Raw genomic sequence first — 13,325 nt, forward strand, 5'->3', positions numbered from 1 at the left:
TAATCAGAATAACCCAAGATCTAGCAGCTTCTACATTAAGAGATCAAAGGGCTTGGAATACGATATTCCGGAGGTCAATGGAGCTAGGATTAAAACCAAGAATCACCTACCCAGCAAAACTGAGTATCATGCTCCAAGGCAAAATATGGATTTTCAATAAAATAGAGGACTTTCAAGCTTTCTCAGTGAAAAGACCAGAGCTGAATAGAAAATTTGACTTTCAAACACAAGAATCAAGAGAAGCATGAAAAGGTAATCAAGAAAAAGAAATTGCAAGGGACTTACTAAAGTTGAACTGTTTTGTTTACATTTCTACATGGAAAGATGATGTGTATGATTCATGAGACCTCAGTATTAGGATAGCTGAAGGGAATATTCATATATATATGTTTATGTATATATATGTATATGTGAGTGTGTACGTATGTATATATGTATGTGTATGTATATATATATATATATATATATATAGAGAGAGAGAGAGAGAGAGAGAGAGAGGGCACAGGGTGAGGTGAAAAGGAAGGGAAGATATCTAAAAGAAATAAAATCAAATTAAGGGATGAGAGAGGAATATATTGAGAGAGGGAGATAGGGAGAGATAGAATGGGGTAAATTATCTCACATAAAAGTGGCAAGAAAAAGCAGTTCTGTAGGAAGGGAAGAGAAGTCAGGTGAGGGGGAATGAGTGAATCTTGCTCTCATCAGATTTAACCTGAGGAGGGAATACCATACATACTCAATTGGGTAACTTACCCCACAGGAAAAAAGGAGGAAGAAGAAGATGAAAAAAAAGGGGGGGGATGATAGAAGGGACGGAAGATGGGGATGGAAGTAATCAAAAATACTTTCGAAAGGGGACAGGGTCAAGGGAGAAAATTCAATAAAGGGGGATAGGCTAGGAAGGAGCAAAATATAGTGAGTCTTTCACAACATGAGTATTGTGGAAGGGTTATACATAATGATACGCATGTGGCCTATGTTGAATTGCTTGACTTCTTAGGGAGGGTGAGTGGGAAGGGAAGAGGGGAGAGAATTTGGAACTCAAAGTTTTAAAAACAGATGTTCAAAAACAAAAAAAATTTTTCCATGCAACTAGAAAATAAGATACACAGGCAATGGGGCATAGAAATTTATCTTGCCCTACACGAAAGAAAGGGAAAAGGGGATGGGAGGGGAGTGGGGTGACAGAAGGGAGGGCTGACTGGGGAACAGGCAACTGGAATATACGCCATCTTGGAGTGGGAGGGAGGGTAGAAATGGGGAGAAAATTTGTAATCCAAACTCTTGTGAAAATTAATGCTGAAAACTAAATATATTAAATAAAAAAAATTTAAAAAAAAGAGGATCTCAGGTATGGAGCCAGAATAGATCTAAGAAGCCATTTAGTCCAAACCCTTCATATTATAGATGAGGAAACAGGGTAAGAGAGATTTTAGTGACTTGACCCATAGTCACACAAACCTTGGATTTGAACATAGGCTCTCTGACTCCAAATCTAATGTTCTTTCTACTGTGCCATGCTGCATACTTATCTCATACTTGTCTCGTCTTGATGGTTGAGGGTGGGGGTGGTGAAAGCTGGATTTTCCTTTGACAGATGAGGAAGTTCAAGCCCCACAAGGCTGGATGACCTACATAGGGTCACATGGCATGGTGCAGAGGAAAGTATATGCTGAGCTAAGAGTCAGGAGACTTAGGTTTGAATCCTACCCTTGGCTCTTAACTCTGAATAAGTTGACTCTGAGTTAGTTTGGGTTGTGTTTCTAGGACAGGTCTAAGCCAACTGGACCAATAATTTATGGTAGTCTTGATTCATCCTGTTGATTCAGTCTTGATTCAGAAGGTTTTGCTTGTAACTAGGCAATATGTCCAGAAATGCTTTCCTGGGACATAGTTGTATAGGATCTTAAGTTTCGAGATGGAAAGGACCTTAGAGATCATTTAGCTCAACTTTCCTATTTGAGAGATGAGGGAACTGAAGGTCAGTGGAGATAGGTGGCTTGTCCTAAGTCCCATAGCTAATAACCTAGCAAAGCAGGATTTGAACTTAGATCTTTTTGACACCTAATCTGTTGCTGTTTCTACCCACCATACTGTAGTCAAGCTCAGCACCCCATTGCTTTCCTGGCTCCCAACTCCAACTTCCTGTTACTGCTGCTATTTGGGAGACAGCCAAGTGGAAGACACTTGAGGTAGAGGTAGTGGATGACAAGTATTGTTCTTTTCCTAGAACTACTTTGGTCCTTGAGTGAAGGGAGCATATAACATTTCTGTTTTATAAAGAACTTGAGAGAGCTTGCCTCTAATCAGTTGATTCTCTTCTCATATTAATGTTATACATATATAGGAAACAGGATTTCACTTAAATTTAGCAAGTCTTAGATCTCAAGTCCTAGTTTCTTTAGTTTCTAGTTGTTATTGTGTTAACTATTCGTTCATTTTCCCTGTGTGTAGGTTGCTGTTGGGGAACTGAGGGCCTGGCAGCTCATCCTTCTCTTGACTCATCCTTTTTCTTTTTTGTAGCCTTGCTATTTGAGAGACTGGGAACTGCAGGTACATTTCAAAATCCATGGACAAGGAAAGAAAAATCTCAATGGGGATGGCTTTGCAATCTGGTATACAAAGGATCGGATGCAGTCAGGTATCAGTACCTTTGTCTAGAGTCTCTTTGTGTGGGGTGTGGAAAGATTTGAACCTTTGCAGAAGATACAGAAGGTAGCTTTCTTTGTAGAATGTGAATTACTTTGGCATCTGTGTTTATGGCTAACAAGCCTCAACTTTAGAATGGGTCTAAAATCCTGGCTAAACAAATAGGTTTGGCTTAATCTCCAAATGGCTTTTTGTTCATTATTAATAGCCTCTAGGTTTTATATTTTCTACCACTTGGCATGTTCACTGCTGAAAGCACAGACAGAGCCCAACCCTAACAGTCACATACCCTGAAGAATCTTAACAGAACTAAGTCATAGGGGAGAATTAAAGATTTCTGCTTATGGAACTAGAGTCACTGTTGCTGCTGTCTCCAAGGAGATGGATCATTCTCCTTCATTTTACAGTTATTTATTCAGAGATGCCTGGACTTGTTTGCTAGACCTGGAGATCATTACTGTTTTTCCTGGACTTATTTGCTTATATTCAAGGTCTTTGAGAATTTTTTCTTCCTGAAATCTCCCCACCAGCCCCACCCTTTCAATCTCCACCCTCCCTCCCCCCCTTATTTTCTTCATTACTCACTTCCTGACTCCTTCCCCTCTGATTGTGTTTTCCTTGGGGCTGGATCTAAAATTGTTTCAGCCTCCTCCCACATTGACACACTGAGCAACTCATGATGGTTCACCAGCATAGGTCTCTGCCCCAGCTGACTTTTGGATGATCAGAACTGGTCCCAGATGGATACTTGGATACTGTGCTTTTTCCCTCTTGGTTAGCGGAGTACCACACAGTTCCTCACACACACCATGTCCTGTCCCAGTAACCTCTCCTACTCTTTCTGTTCCTTAGTTATCTATCTGGAACCATCAGTTCAGAGCCTGCTTTCACTGGCACCAGCTGTTCAGAGCTTTGCAGCACTGATGCTTCCAGGTTGCAGCCCCTAGCAGGCTTTTGCTCCTGAAGGGCTGTGGCCAAGATGGCTATCAAGGCCTGAGCAAATTTCTGCAGTCTGGAGCTAGGGTCTCTATGGCACTGGAAAGAGGAAGGGAGGGGAAATAAGATGCAAGGGTAAGTTTCTATGTAAGTCTGGGTCATTTCCTTGGATCTGCTCGTAAGGCCTCACTACTAGTAGAATGAGAAGCAGGGGCAGAATACTGAGTAAGCTCAGAGTCAGTGAGAATCTATTCTTAGGTTTTTGGAGAGTATTTTTTTCCTCTTTTTTGAATCTGGGTGTCCTGGACCATGGAAACAGCTGAAATTGCTTTATCTTTGGTGCATAATTTCTGTTTTGAATTGTTTTGAGAGGTTGCGGAGATCAGAGAAAATGTCTAGTCTAAACTCTTATTGCTCAGGTAACCCCTCTTCAAGGAGATGGAAGGCTTAACTTGGTCTAACCTCTAAGAATTACAAAGCTTTGTCCCACAATTTAGAACTTGGGAATTCACCTCCATATCTTGGGGGAATAGTCTTCCCTGAGTGTTTCTGAAGCAGAAATCTGTGCAGTTGGGCATCCTTGGCAGTGAGGGAAGCTGCTGTGGGGCTAATGAGTTTGGGATGGCACTCTCTCTTGCTCCCTGGCTTTCCCCTCCAAATAAGGCATGAAATTCACTTGAACTTTTCCTACTCAAGAGTGTTGGAATGTTCAAAACTTTGTTTTGATTGATCTTTGTATTTTCATTCTTTTAGGGCCTGTCTTTGGGAGCAAGGACAACTTTGTAGGACTGGGAGTATTTGTAGACACCTATCCCAATGAGGAAAAGCAGCAAGAGGTAAGAACAAGTGGCAAAACATACATTAACAGTAGTGATTTCACAATTCCTATTCCCTAGGAAAGTTGATTGACAAAGGTTTTGAAAGGTGATTGAATAGAAAGTAATTTTACATTATTTGCCTAGCCTGTTGGACTTTAGAAATTTTTGTGTGTGTGTAAAGGGGAAAGAATAGTGGTTATAGAAGGGGACTTTTTTTCTGGTATTAATGATCGTTCACATTTCATATGTGACCTGTTTTTCATAGTCCTCATTAACTATTGTTCATATTTCTCTAGCTAATTATTGTGCTTCATACTTGTCTGTGTTTGTGATTGTGAGTGCATGCATGCACACATATATAAACTAACATGGATGATCTTTTTTCCTCTGCTGCTATCCTTATCTTCATACCCTCAAAGCTGAGGAGCAACTACTATCTTCCATATGAAAGCTTACATAGGAAAATGGTCTCAGGGGCAGCTAGGTGGCGCAGTGAGTAGAGCACTGGCCCTGGAATCAGGAGGACCTGAGTTCAAATGCGGCCTCAAACACTTGACACATGTACTAGCTGTGTGACCTTGGGCAAGTCGGTTAACCCCAATTGCCCTGCCAAAAAAACAAAAAAAAAATGGTCTCAGAATCCCAGCAATTCTTTGCCTTAGAATATGATCGTGTGAGGAAACTGCTGTTCTTCAGGGTTCCTCAGATCTCTTTAAATAGGCAGCAGGAGTAGAATTGTTCATTTCTGCTCTGTGGGACTGACATTGGGGGCAAGAAAGATTATAGTGTAATTAGGTTTCTTTTACTCATAACATAAATAAGAAGATTGTGTGAGAAGGAAGACAGAGATGGGAATAAAGTAAAAGCTCATTGTAGAAGTTGGAAAGGGAGGCCTTAGTGGGTAAACTCATTCTGCTACATAGCAGTGGGACTATCTGATGTTTTTAAGTTGTAGCCTTTTTATGCTGCATTTCTGGGATCAGTGTGTCAAGTTATTTTATATGCCAAGGAGAGAGGGTTGTTAGTCTTGAAAAAGGATTCTAAGACGTAGGGGTTGAATTGAATTCAGTAAGTGTGATTTACTGATTATGTCCTGGGTGTTGGGGATACAAAGACAGAATGAAATAAGTCTGTGCTATAAGAAGCTTACATTCTACTGGGAGGAGATGACGTTTCATAAGTGTGTGTGTGTGTGTGTGTGTGTGTGTGTGTGTATGTATGTGTGTATGTGTACATACATGCAAATACACAATAATTTGAGAAGGGGAAGAACAGGAATAATTTGAGGAAAGGATTCCTTAGGAACTGTTCTGAGTTGAACCTTGAGGAAGAAGAGGATTCTAACAAGGTACAATGGGAAGGATGTGTGTTTTGGGCATGGGGGACAGCATGTACAAAGGTGCAGAGGTGGGAGGTGCAATTTGTAGCCCAGGGAGTAGTAAGAAGTAGGTCATTTTCACTAGAATGGGGTGTCCAGGGAGCAAGGTAAGTCTGAGGATGTTGCCCCAAGCCAAACTGCCATTTCTTTAAAGACAATGCTGAGTTCATGTGGAGTCACATCCCTATATATCTCATTCTTCTTAATGGTCAGTTATCAGGATTCTCCTTCTAATTAGTTGGTATTTCTGTAATTTTTTCATGGTCATCATCGATATTTTCAATATGAAACAGGCCAGGAGGCACAGTTGCTATTTCTTTTTTAGGCTTTTTTTTTTTTTTTGGCCTGAGAATTGTTTTGTAACTACTCTCGAGATCTTTTTCTCCATTTGGTTTTTACTTCTGTGGGGGCAGTTCTGTCCTTGAGATTTTGAGGCTGCTTTTTTTTAGACATATTGCTGATTTGGTAAAAGGTTCATAGTACTAGAGCTAGAAGGGACCTCAGATGTTATCTAGTCCAGCCCCCTTAGTTAACAGATGAAGGAACTTAGGGCCAGGGAGTTTAAGTGGCTTACCCAAGATCACACAAGTAATAATTACCAGAAAAGGTATTTTGAAGGCATACCCTTTGACTCTAGACCCTGCATTTTTTCCACTGTATGGTACTTCCCTATGTTGAATAGACAATTGCTATCTGAACTTAGATTTTATATTCATTTCTTAGGATACTGCTTATCAAACTGTTAAGGTAACTTGAATTGGTTATAAGGTATGAAGGCTTACCTCTCCCCCTCCAAAACAAAACAAAACAAAACAAAACCAAAAACAAACCCAGCAATCAAAAAAACCCTTTTGTGTTCTGTTCATGGCATGATGTACATACCTATAATCCACTGACACAAGCAAGAGATAGATGGGTACATATTGAACTTCTTGTGACCCTGACTTTGCCATACAGTAAAATGAGGCACAGAAGAGTGGTGGTAGGTGGGAAGTACCCCATCACTGACACAGCACAAGTCACTGACAGAGGTTCTTCTGTGAGAACACATGACTTCCCTTTCTTCCCTGTTTCTAGGAAATATGGTATAGTGGAGGCAGGAGAGATCTGGGTTTGAATTCTGCCTCAGACAATTATAATAGCTAACATTTTGTAGTGCTTACTATGTATTAGGCACTGTGCTAAGCACATTACAGCTAATATCTCAATTGATCCTCACAATAGGCCTGGAAGGTAGGTGGTATTATTATCCCCATTTTACAGATGAGGAAACTGAGGCAAATAGAGGTTAAATGACCTGCCCAAGATCACAGAGCTAAGAAATGTCTGAGGCTGTATTTGAAACTCAGGTCTTTCTGATTCCAGGCCTGGCACTCTATCCACTGCACTCTCTGGCTGCCTACCTGGGAGACCAGGGGCAGCTCTGAGGTCCCTTCCAGGACTAGATCTATGATTTTATGATTTTCACAAGTATGTCTGAGAGAAGCAGATTCCCACCTTCAAGATAAAATGGGGATAATACTAACTCCTCCCGGGGTTGTGAGGATCCAGTGAGATTATGTGTCTAAGTGATTTTGCAAACTTTAAAATGCTACTTTGTAAATATCAACTATTTCTGTTATGATTTTGGAGTTATAATGCAAAGAAGGTAATGATGATCAAAAACTCATATGAGAAAAATAGATGAGAGTTCAGTGCAGCACTACAGGGGTGCTTTGGGATGAGGATATGAATGGAATACGGGATCCCCAGTATAGGAATGTAGGTTAGGAATGTAGGCTCCCCAGTCATGGATCTCCTTTTGTTTGGCTGGGGATGAAGGATAGCTTTCCACTTTACTCCTTGGAGGCCATGTAGACCACGAGGTCTACCACACGCTTGCTATAACCATACTCATTGTTATATCAAGAAATGAGCTTGAAAGAATGGTTATTGAGGGCAATACCAGCACCAGTATCAAAGGTAGAAGAGTGGGTGTTGCTGTTAAAGTCACAGGATACAGTCTGGTCCTCTGTGTAGCCCAAGATGCCCTTCAAGGGTCCCTCTGATGCTTGTTTCACTACTTTTTTGATATCATCATATTTGGCAGGTTTTTCCAGGTGGCAGGTCAGATCCACAACAGATGCATTGGGAATAGGAACATGGAAGGCTATGCCTATGAGCTTCCCCTTCAGCTTAGGTATGACCTTGCCTACAGTCTTACAAGCACCAGTGGAAGCAGGGATGATGTTTTGGGTAGCACCATGCCCATCATGCCACAGTACCAGAGGGGCCATCTACTGTCTTCTGGGTAGCAGTAATGGCATGAACTGTAGTCATGAATCCTTCCACAATGCCAAAGTTGTCATGAATGACCTTGGCCATGGGGACCAAGCAGTTGGTAGTGCAGGAGGCATTACTGAGAATCTTAAGGGCATTACCATGTTTCTCATGGATCACTTCCATCACAAACATTGGGGCAGTAGCAGAAGGGGCAGAGATGATGACCCACTTGGCTCCACCCTTTAAGTGAATCCCAGGCTTTTCCATGGTGGTAAAGACTCCAGTGGACTCTGCAACACACTAGGCTCCAGCATCTCCCCATTCAATATTGTGGTATCCCGCTTCTAGAAGATGGTAACGGCTTTTCCATTGATTACCAGCTTCCCATTCTCAGCTTTGACAGTGCCCTTGAACTTGCCCTGGGTGGAATCATATTGAAGCATATAAACCATGTAGTTGAGGTCAGTGAAGGGGTCATTGATGGCCATGATGTCTGCTCCACCTGAGGTGAACGCATCCCTGGTCACCAGGTGCCCAATATGGCCAAATCTGTTGACTCTGACTTTCACTATCTAGTTTCAGGGATGCAACTGAAGCAGCAGAACCTGGCACTGAGCTTGGGAGGAAAGCCAAAAGCCAGAAGGGTATTATTTCTTAGCCACATAGGCCACATAGAAATTACCAGGGTCATAAAGAGCTGTGTAAATACTGATTACATACTTGTTCCAGTCTTCTTTATTTTTTAATCACAAAGCCCTCAGCTGATGGTCAGTAGTTTCTCACATGAAAATGGGAATTTACTTAAAGTTTCAGGGAATGCAAAAATATTGTTTCAGAGAGTGAATGTTGTAATTAGGATAAGAGACTTTGCTTGATGGAAAAGACAGAAGTATAGCTCTTATAGGATCTGACTTTATCTCTCTTCAAGAAACTGGGGATGGATGAAGTAATGAAAGAAAAGAAAGATAAATTTTTAAATGCTTACCATTTGCAACATTATGCTAAGCACTGAGCACCCAGGTAAAAAGGACAGGATAGCCTTTGGTCCCAAGGAATTTATACTCCAGCTGGGGGAGACAGTACATATAAAAGTCCACCTGCAGTGTAGATGGAAAGGTCTGGACTTTTTTTTTTAAATTTGATTTTGATTTGGAATTTAAACACCATATAAAATGGACATTTTTACACACGCAGAACAGAGTAAGAGGATTGTGCACAAAACTTATGTCCAGCTTTCTTTTTTTTTTAAGTATATAATAAGTTCAACCTGAAGCTCTCAAAGGTGTCTTGTCAGTGCTTCTTTCTGGTCTTTCTTCTATTTTCTTCTCTGCATTTTAAAAAATATTCCTTGATGATCCTCTTTTTTTTTTTTTTTTTTTGGCTACTATGTCCTTTTCCTCCTTAGTCTCAAAGAAGAGACTCCTTAACCTTCCCCCAATAGATGGACACCCTATGCTTTAGATTCCAGAGCTGCTATTCCAAATCTTATACATATATATCCTTTTATTCTTTCTTTAATTTCTGAGGCTATAGGCCTAGTAGTCATATTGCTGGGTCAAAAGGTATGTACAGATTCTAGTGATTTTTGTGTGTGTGCATATTTCTAAATTGGCTGATTTCCAGAATAGCTGGATTGAATCGTAGCTTGACTAAAAGTACCTGTTTTCTCACTGCCTCTTAGCATTTACCATTTTCCTTTATTGTCTTTTTTGTGGCACAGTGGATATAGTGTTAACCCTTATATTAGGAAGAGCTGAGTTCAAATCTAGCCTCAGTCATTTACTAGCTGTGTGACTTTGAGCAAGTCACTTAGCTGCTAACTGCCTCAGTTTCCTCATCTGTAAAATGGAGACAATAATGGGATCCAATTTCTAGGTTATTGTAAGGATAAAATGAAATACTATTTGTAAAGCACATTGCAAATTTTAAAGCACTATATAAAGTCTAGCTTTTATGTATTTATTTTAACCTACATGATGGATATCAGGTGAAACCTCAGAATTGCCTTAATACGTACCAATCACTGCTTATTAGTCATTTGCAGCATTTTTTCATATGGCTATTGATAGCTTAGATGTCTTCCTTTGAAGAAACACTTTTTCTTTTGAATGAAAGCGCCTGTTCATATTTGACAATTTATCTGTTGGGTAATGGCTATTCTTAAAATTACAATCATTTTCTTAAATATCTTAGATATAAGACCTTTATTAGAGAAATGTCTTCCAAATATTTCACCCCCAGTTAGTTACCTGTTTCCCTTTTAATTTTAGCTGCTTTTGCTTTCTTTGTATAAAAACTTTTTCTATAATCTAAATTACTCATTTTATCTTCTGTGATTCTCTCTTATCTCTTGTTTGGTCATGGACTCTTCCCATATCTATAAATCTGAAAGGTGGTTTTACTTCCTTGCTCCTCTTATATGTTTATGATTTCGCCCTTTACGTTTAAGTCATGTAGCCAGAATTTATGTATGGCTGGATCCTGGAATTTTATGATTTGAATGGAAATATCACAAATCTCGGCATTTTATGTTTTAGGAAATATTTCCACTCCTCAGTTTTTTTGATTTTGGGGATTATAACCTAAGCCCCGACATTGTATGATGTCTGTTGATTTATTGAGCATAATATTAGCTGATACTAGTATGCAAACTCATTCTGTATTTCTCTGAACATCAGTCCAAATGTATGGTAATTTTCAGCAATATAAGGAACCAACTTGCCTACAGTCTTTTTTTTTTTGCCCCCATGCCAACCCTGGCAGGTGTCAGACTTAACAGGTTGTACTATAGGTTGGTTGTAGGTTTGGAATCTATAAAAGACAGGCCATTCCAAGCCATGTGATGAGAAATTCATACAACTATTTACTCACTTCTGCCTACCCTGCTTCTGATCACTACATTCAAGATTAAGCCTGCTGAGATAATGTCCATTCATTCCCCTCATTCAGAAACTTATCTCCCCGCCCCCCACTGGACTATTGCAGTAGCCTCCTAATTGATCTCCTTGCCTCCAGTTTCTCCCTCTCTAATCCATCCTTCACACAACTTCTAAATTGATATTTCTAAAACATGGACTTGAGTATGTCACAAAAAAATCTTCAATAGCTTCCTATTCTAAAATAAAATATAAAACCTTCAGCCTGGTATTTAAAGCCCTATACAATATGGCTTCCACTACATTTATGATGTTATTTCATATTATTCCTCTTCAAGTATTTTCTTTTTAAGTTAAGTAGTATGCCTGTGAATGGTTTTATTAAGCTAATTTCTCTATAGATGACATTCCATCTCCTGCTTCTGAATTTTCACAAGTGGAATTTGTTCGGAATACCCATCTAGATTGTAGAAACTCCAGTTTCCTTACAAAGCACAGCCCAGGTGCATAAGCCCTGCTGCATAAGGCCTTTCTTTCTTTTTTTTTTTTTTAGTAATTTTTTTCCCAATTACATGTCAAGACAGTTTTTAGGATTTATTTTTTACAGGATTTTGAGTTCCAAATTTTTCTCCCTCCCTCCCCTCCTCTTTTCCTAAAATGGCAGGCAATTTGATATAGGTTATAAATGTGCAATTATGTAAAACATATTTCTATATTAGTCACATTTATGAAAGAAGAAACAAATCAAAGGGAAAAAAACATGAAAAAAAAATAAAGTAAGTGAAAAAAGTTTTCTTCGATCTGCATTCAGAGTCCATCACTTTTTTATCTGGATGTGGATAGTGTTTTCCATTGTGAGTCCTTTGTACTAGTCTTGGATCACTGTGTTGCTGAGAAGAGTTAAGTTGTTCATAGTTGATAACCATATGATCTTGCTGATACTGTATACAATGTTTTCCTAGTTCTGCTCATTTCACTTTATATCAGTTCATACAAGTCTTTCCAGGTTTTTCTGAAATCTGCCTGTTCATCATTTCTCATTGCACAGTAGTATTCCATTACATTCATATACCACAGCTTGTTCAGCCATTCCCCAATTGATGAGCATCCCTTAAATTTCTAATATTTTGTCAACATGACAAGGGCTGCTGGAAATATTTTTGCACATGTAGGTCCCTTTCCCCATAAAGCCTTTGTTGATCCTCAAGTAATTATCATTCCTTTCCTCTTGAAATTATTGTGTATCACCTTTTATAGACTTTATAGTTACCTACTTGTGTAAATCATATATTTTTCCTAATAGAATGTGTAAACTCTTTGAGAGACTGTTTGGTTTTTGTCTTTGTATCCCCTGAACTAGCACAATACCTTGCACATAGTAGGTACTTAATAAATAGTTGTGGAGTTGAATTGAGTCTTGCCAAACTTCATGGTCTTCTGTCTTCTGCAGTGTCAAACAGACAGATTGAAATCTAGCAATGCATACACATTAAGAAATTAAAAACATAAACCTCATAAAAACATGCCTCTAGAATGGGAGCAGACTTCTCTAGTGATACAGGCCCAGTGATTAAAGAGCATGGTATAGTGGAAAGAAATCTAGGTTTGGAGTCAGAAGACTTGACTTTGAATCCTGGCTTTATGATCTAATACTCCTTACTAGGTTGCTGGAAGGTACTACTGGGCCAGAGAGACAGGGTTATAGGCTTGCCCCCTGGTCCATGATCCCTACCTAGAATACTCTGTGTTTTGCAGGACCAGAGTGACCACAGCAGGCTTATCCCTAGTCCAGAGGTTCCAGCCTTCCTTCATTGGTGGAAGGCTTTGGGCCTTCTTGCCTGTATTCCTTCTCCAGTGATGGTCTGTGCCAACCTTGGCTAGAAAAAGGCACCATTATAATTGTAAAATTTGATTTCTCTATTACCATTCAGTCTGGTGGTTTTTTCTTAAATAAGTGTTTATTGATATCTTCTTTTCTTATATCATCATAGTTATCCCAAGTAGCCTCCTTTTCCCCCTCAGAGCCATCCCATGTAAGAAATAGTAATTTTCAGAAAGGGAAAAAAACCCAGCACAACTGATTGAAAACATCTGAAAATATGTGCAATATATAATGCCTGTCAACCTCCTACCTCCATGAAGGGTGTTTTTTCTTAATGATTGCTGAAGTATGTGGGTGAGAGAGATGAGCTGTATCGCTTTTCACTGTACCAGCTTCCTATTCTTTAGTTCTTACATATTTGAATCAATTTTCTATATATCTGAGATATCAAAACTTTAGCAGATATTTGTTGCAAAGATTTTTTTTCCCCCAGTTAACTGCTTCTCCTGTTTTCCCCACATTGACTTTATTTCCACAAAAGCTTTTTAATTTCAGGTAATCAAAGTTTCCCACTTTATCTTCTA

The 13,325-nt window shown here is 39.4% G+C and overlaps 1 protein-coding gene and 1 pseudogene across 3 annotated transcripts in view; one reads left to right on the forward strand and one right to left on the reverse strand.

Annotated features, from left to right (window-relative positions):
- The window catches only part of LMAN2L (lectin, mannose binding 2 like), a 39,805-nt gene that overhangs the window by 9,595 nt on the left and 16,885 nt on the right, over window positions 1–13,325 (forward strand). For 2 of the 3 annotated variants that reach the window (XM_036750533.1, XM_036750534.1), the window contains exons 3-4: window positions 2,524–2,641; window positions 4,339–4,421. In XM_036750533.1, coding sequence (XP_036606428.1) covers window positions 2,524–2,641; window positions 4,339–4,421 — 201 coding nt within the window. Of the gene's footprint in view, window positions 1–2,523; window positions 2,642–4,338; window positions 4,422–13,325 lie in introns of those variants that run through there. The other variant, XM_036750535.1, reaches the window with a different exon arrangement.
- On the reverse strand, window positions 7,617–8,546 carry LOC118843119 (annotated as a pseudogene).

The sequence above is a fragment of the Trichosurus vulpecula genome, chromosome 3 (assembly GCF_011100635.1).
Source record: "Trichosurus vulpecula isolate mTriVul1 chromosome 3, mTriVul1.pri, whole genome shotgun sequence".
Taxonomy (NCBI): domain Eukaryota; kingdom Metazoa; phylum Chordata; class Mammalia; order Diprotodontia; family Phalangeridae; genus Trichosurus; species Trichosurus vulpecula.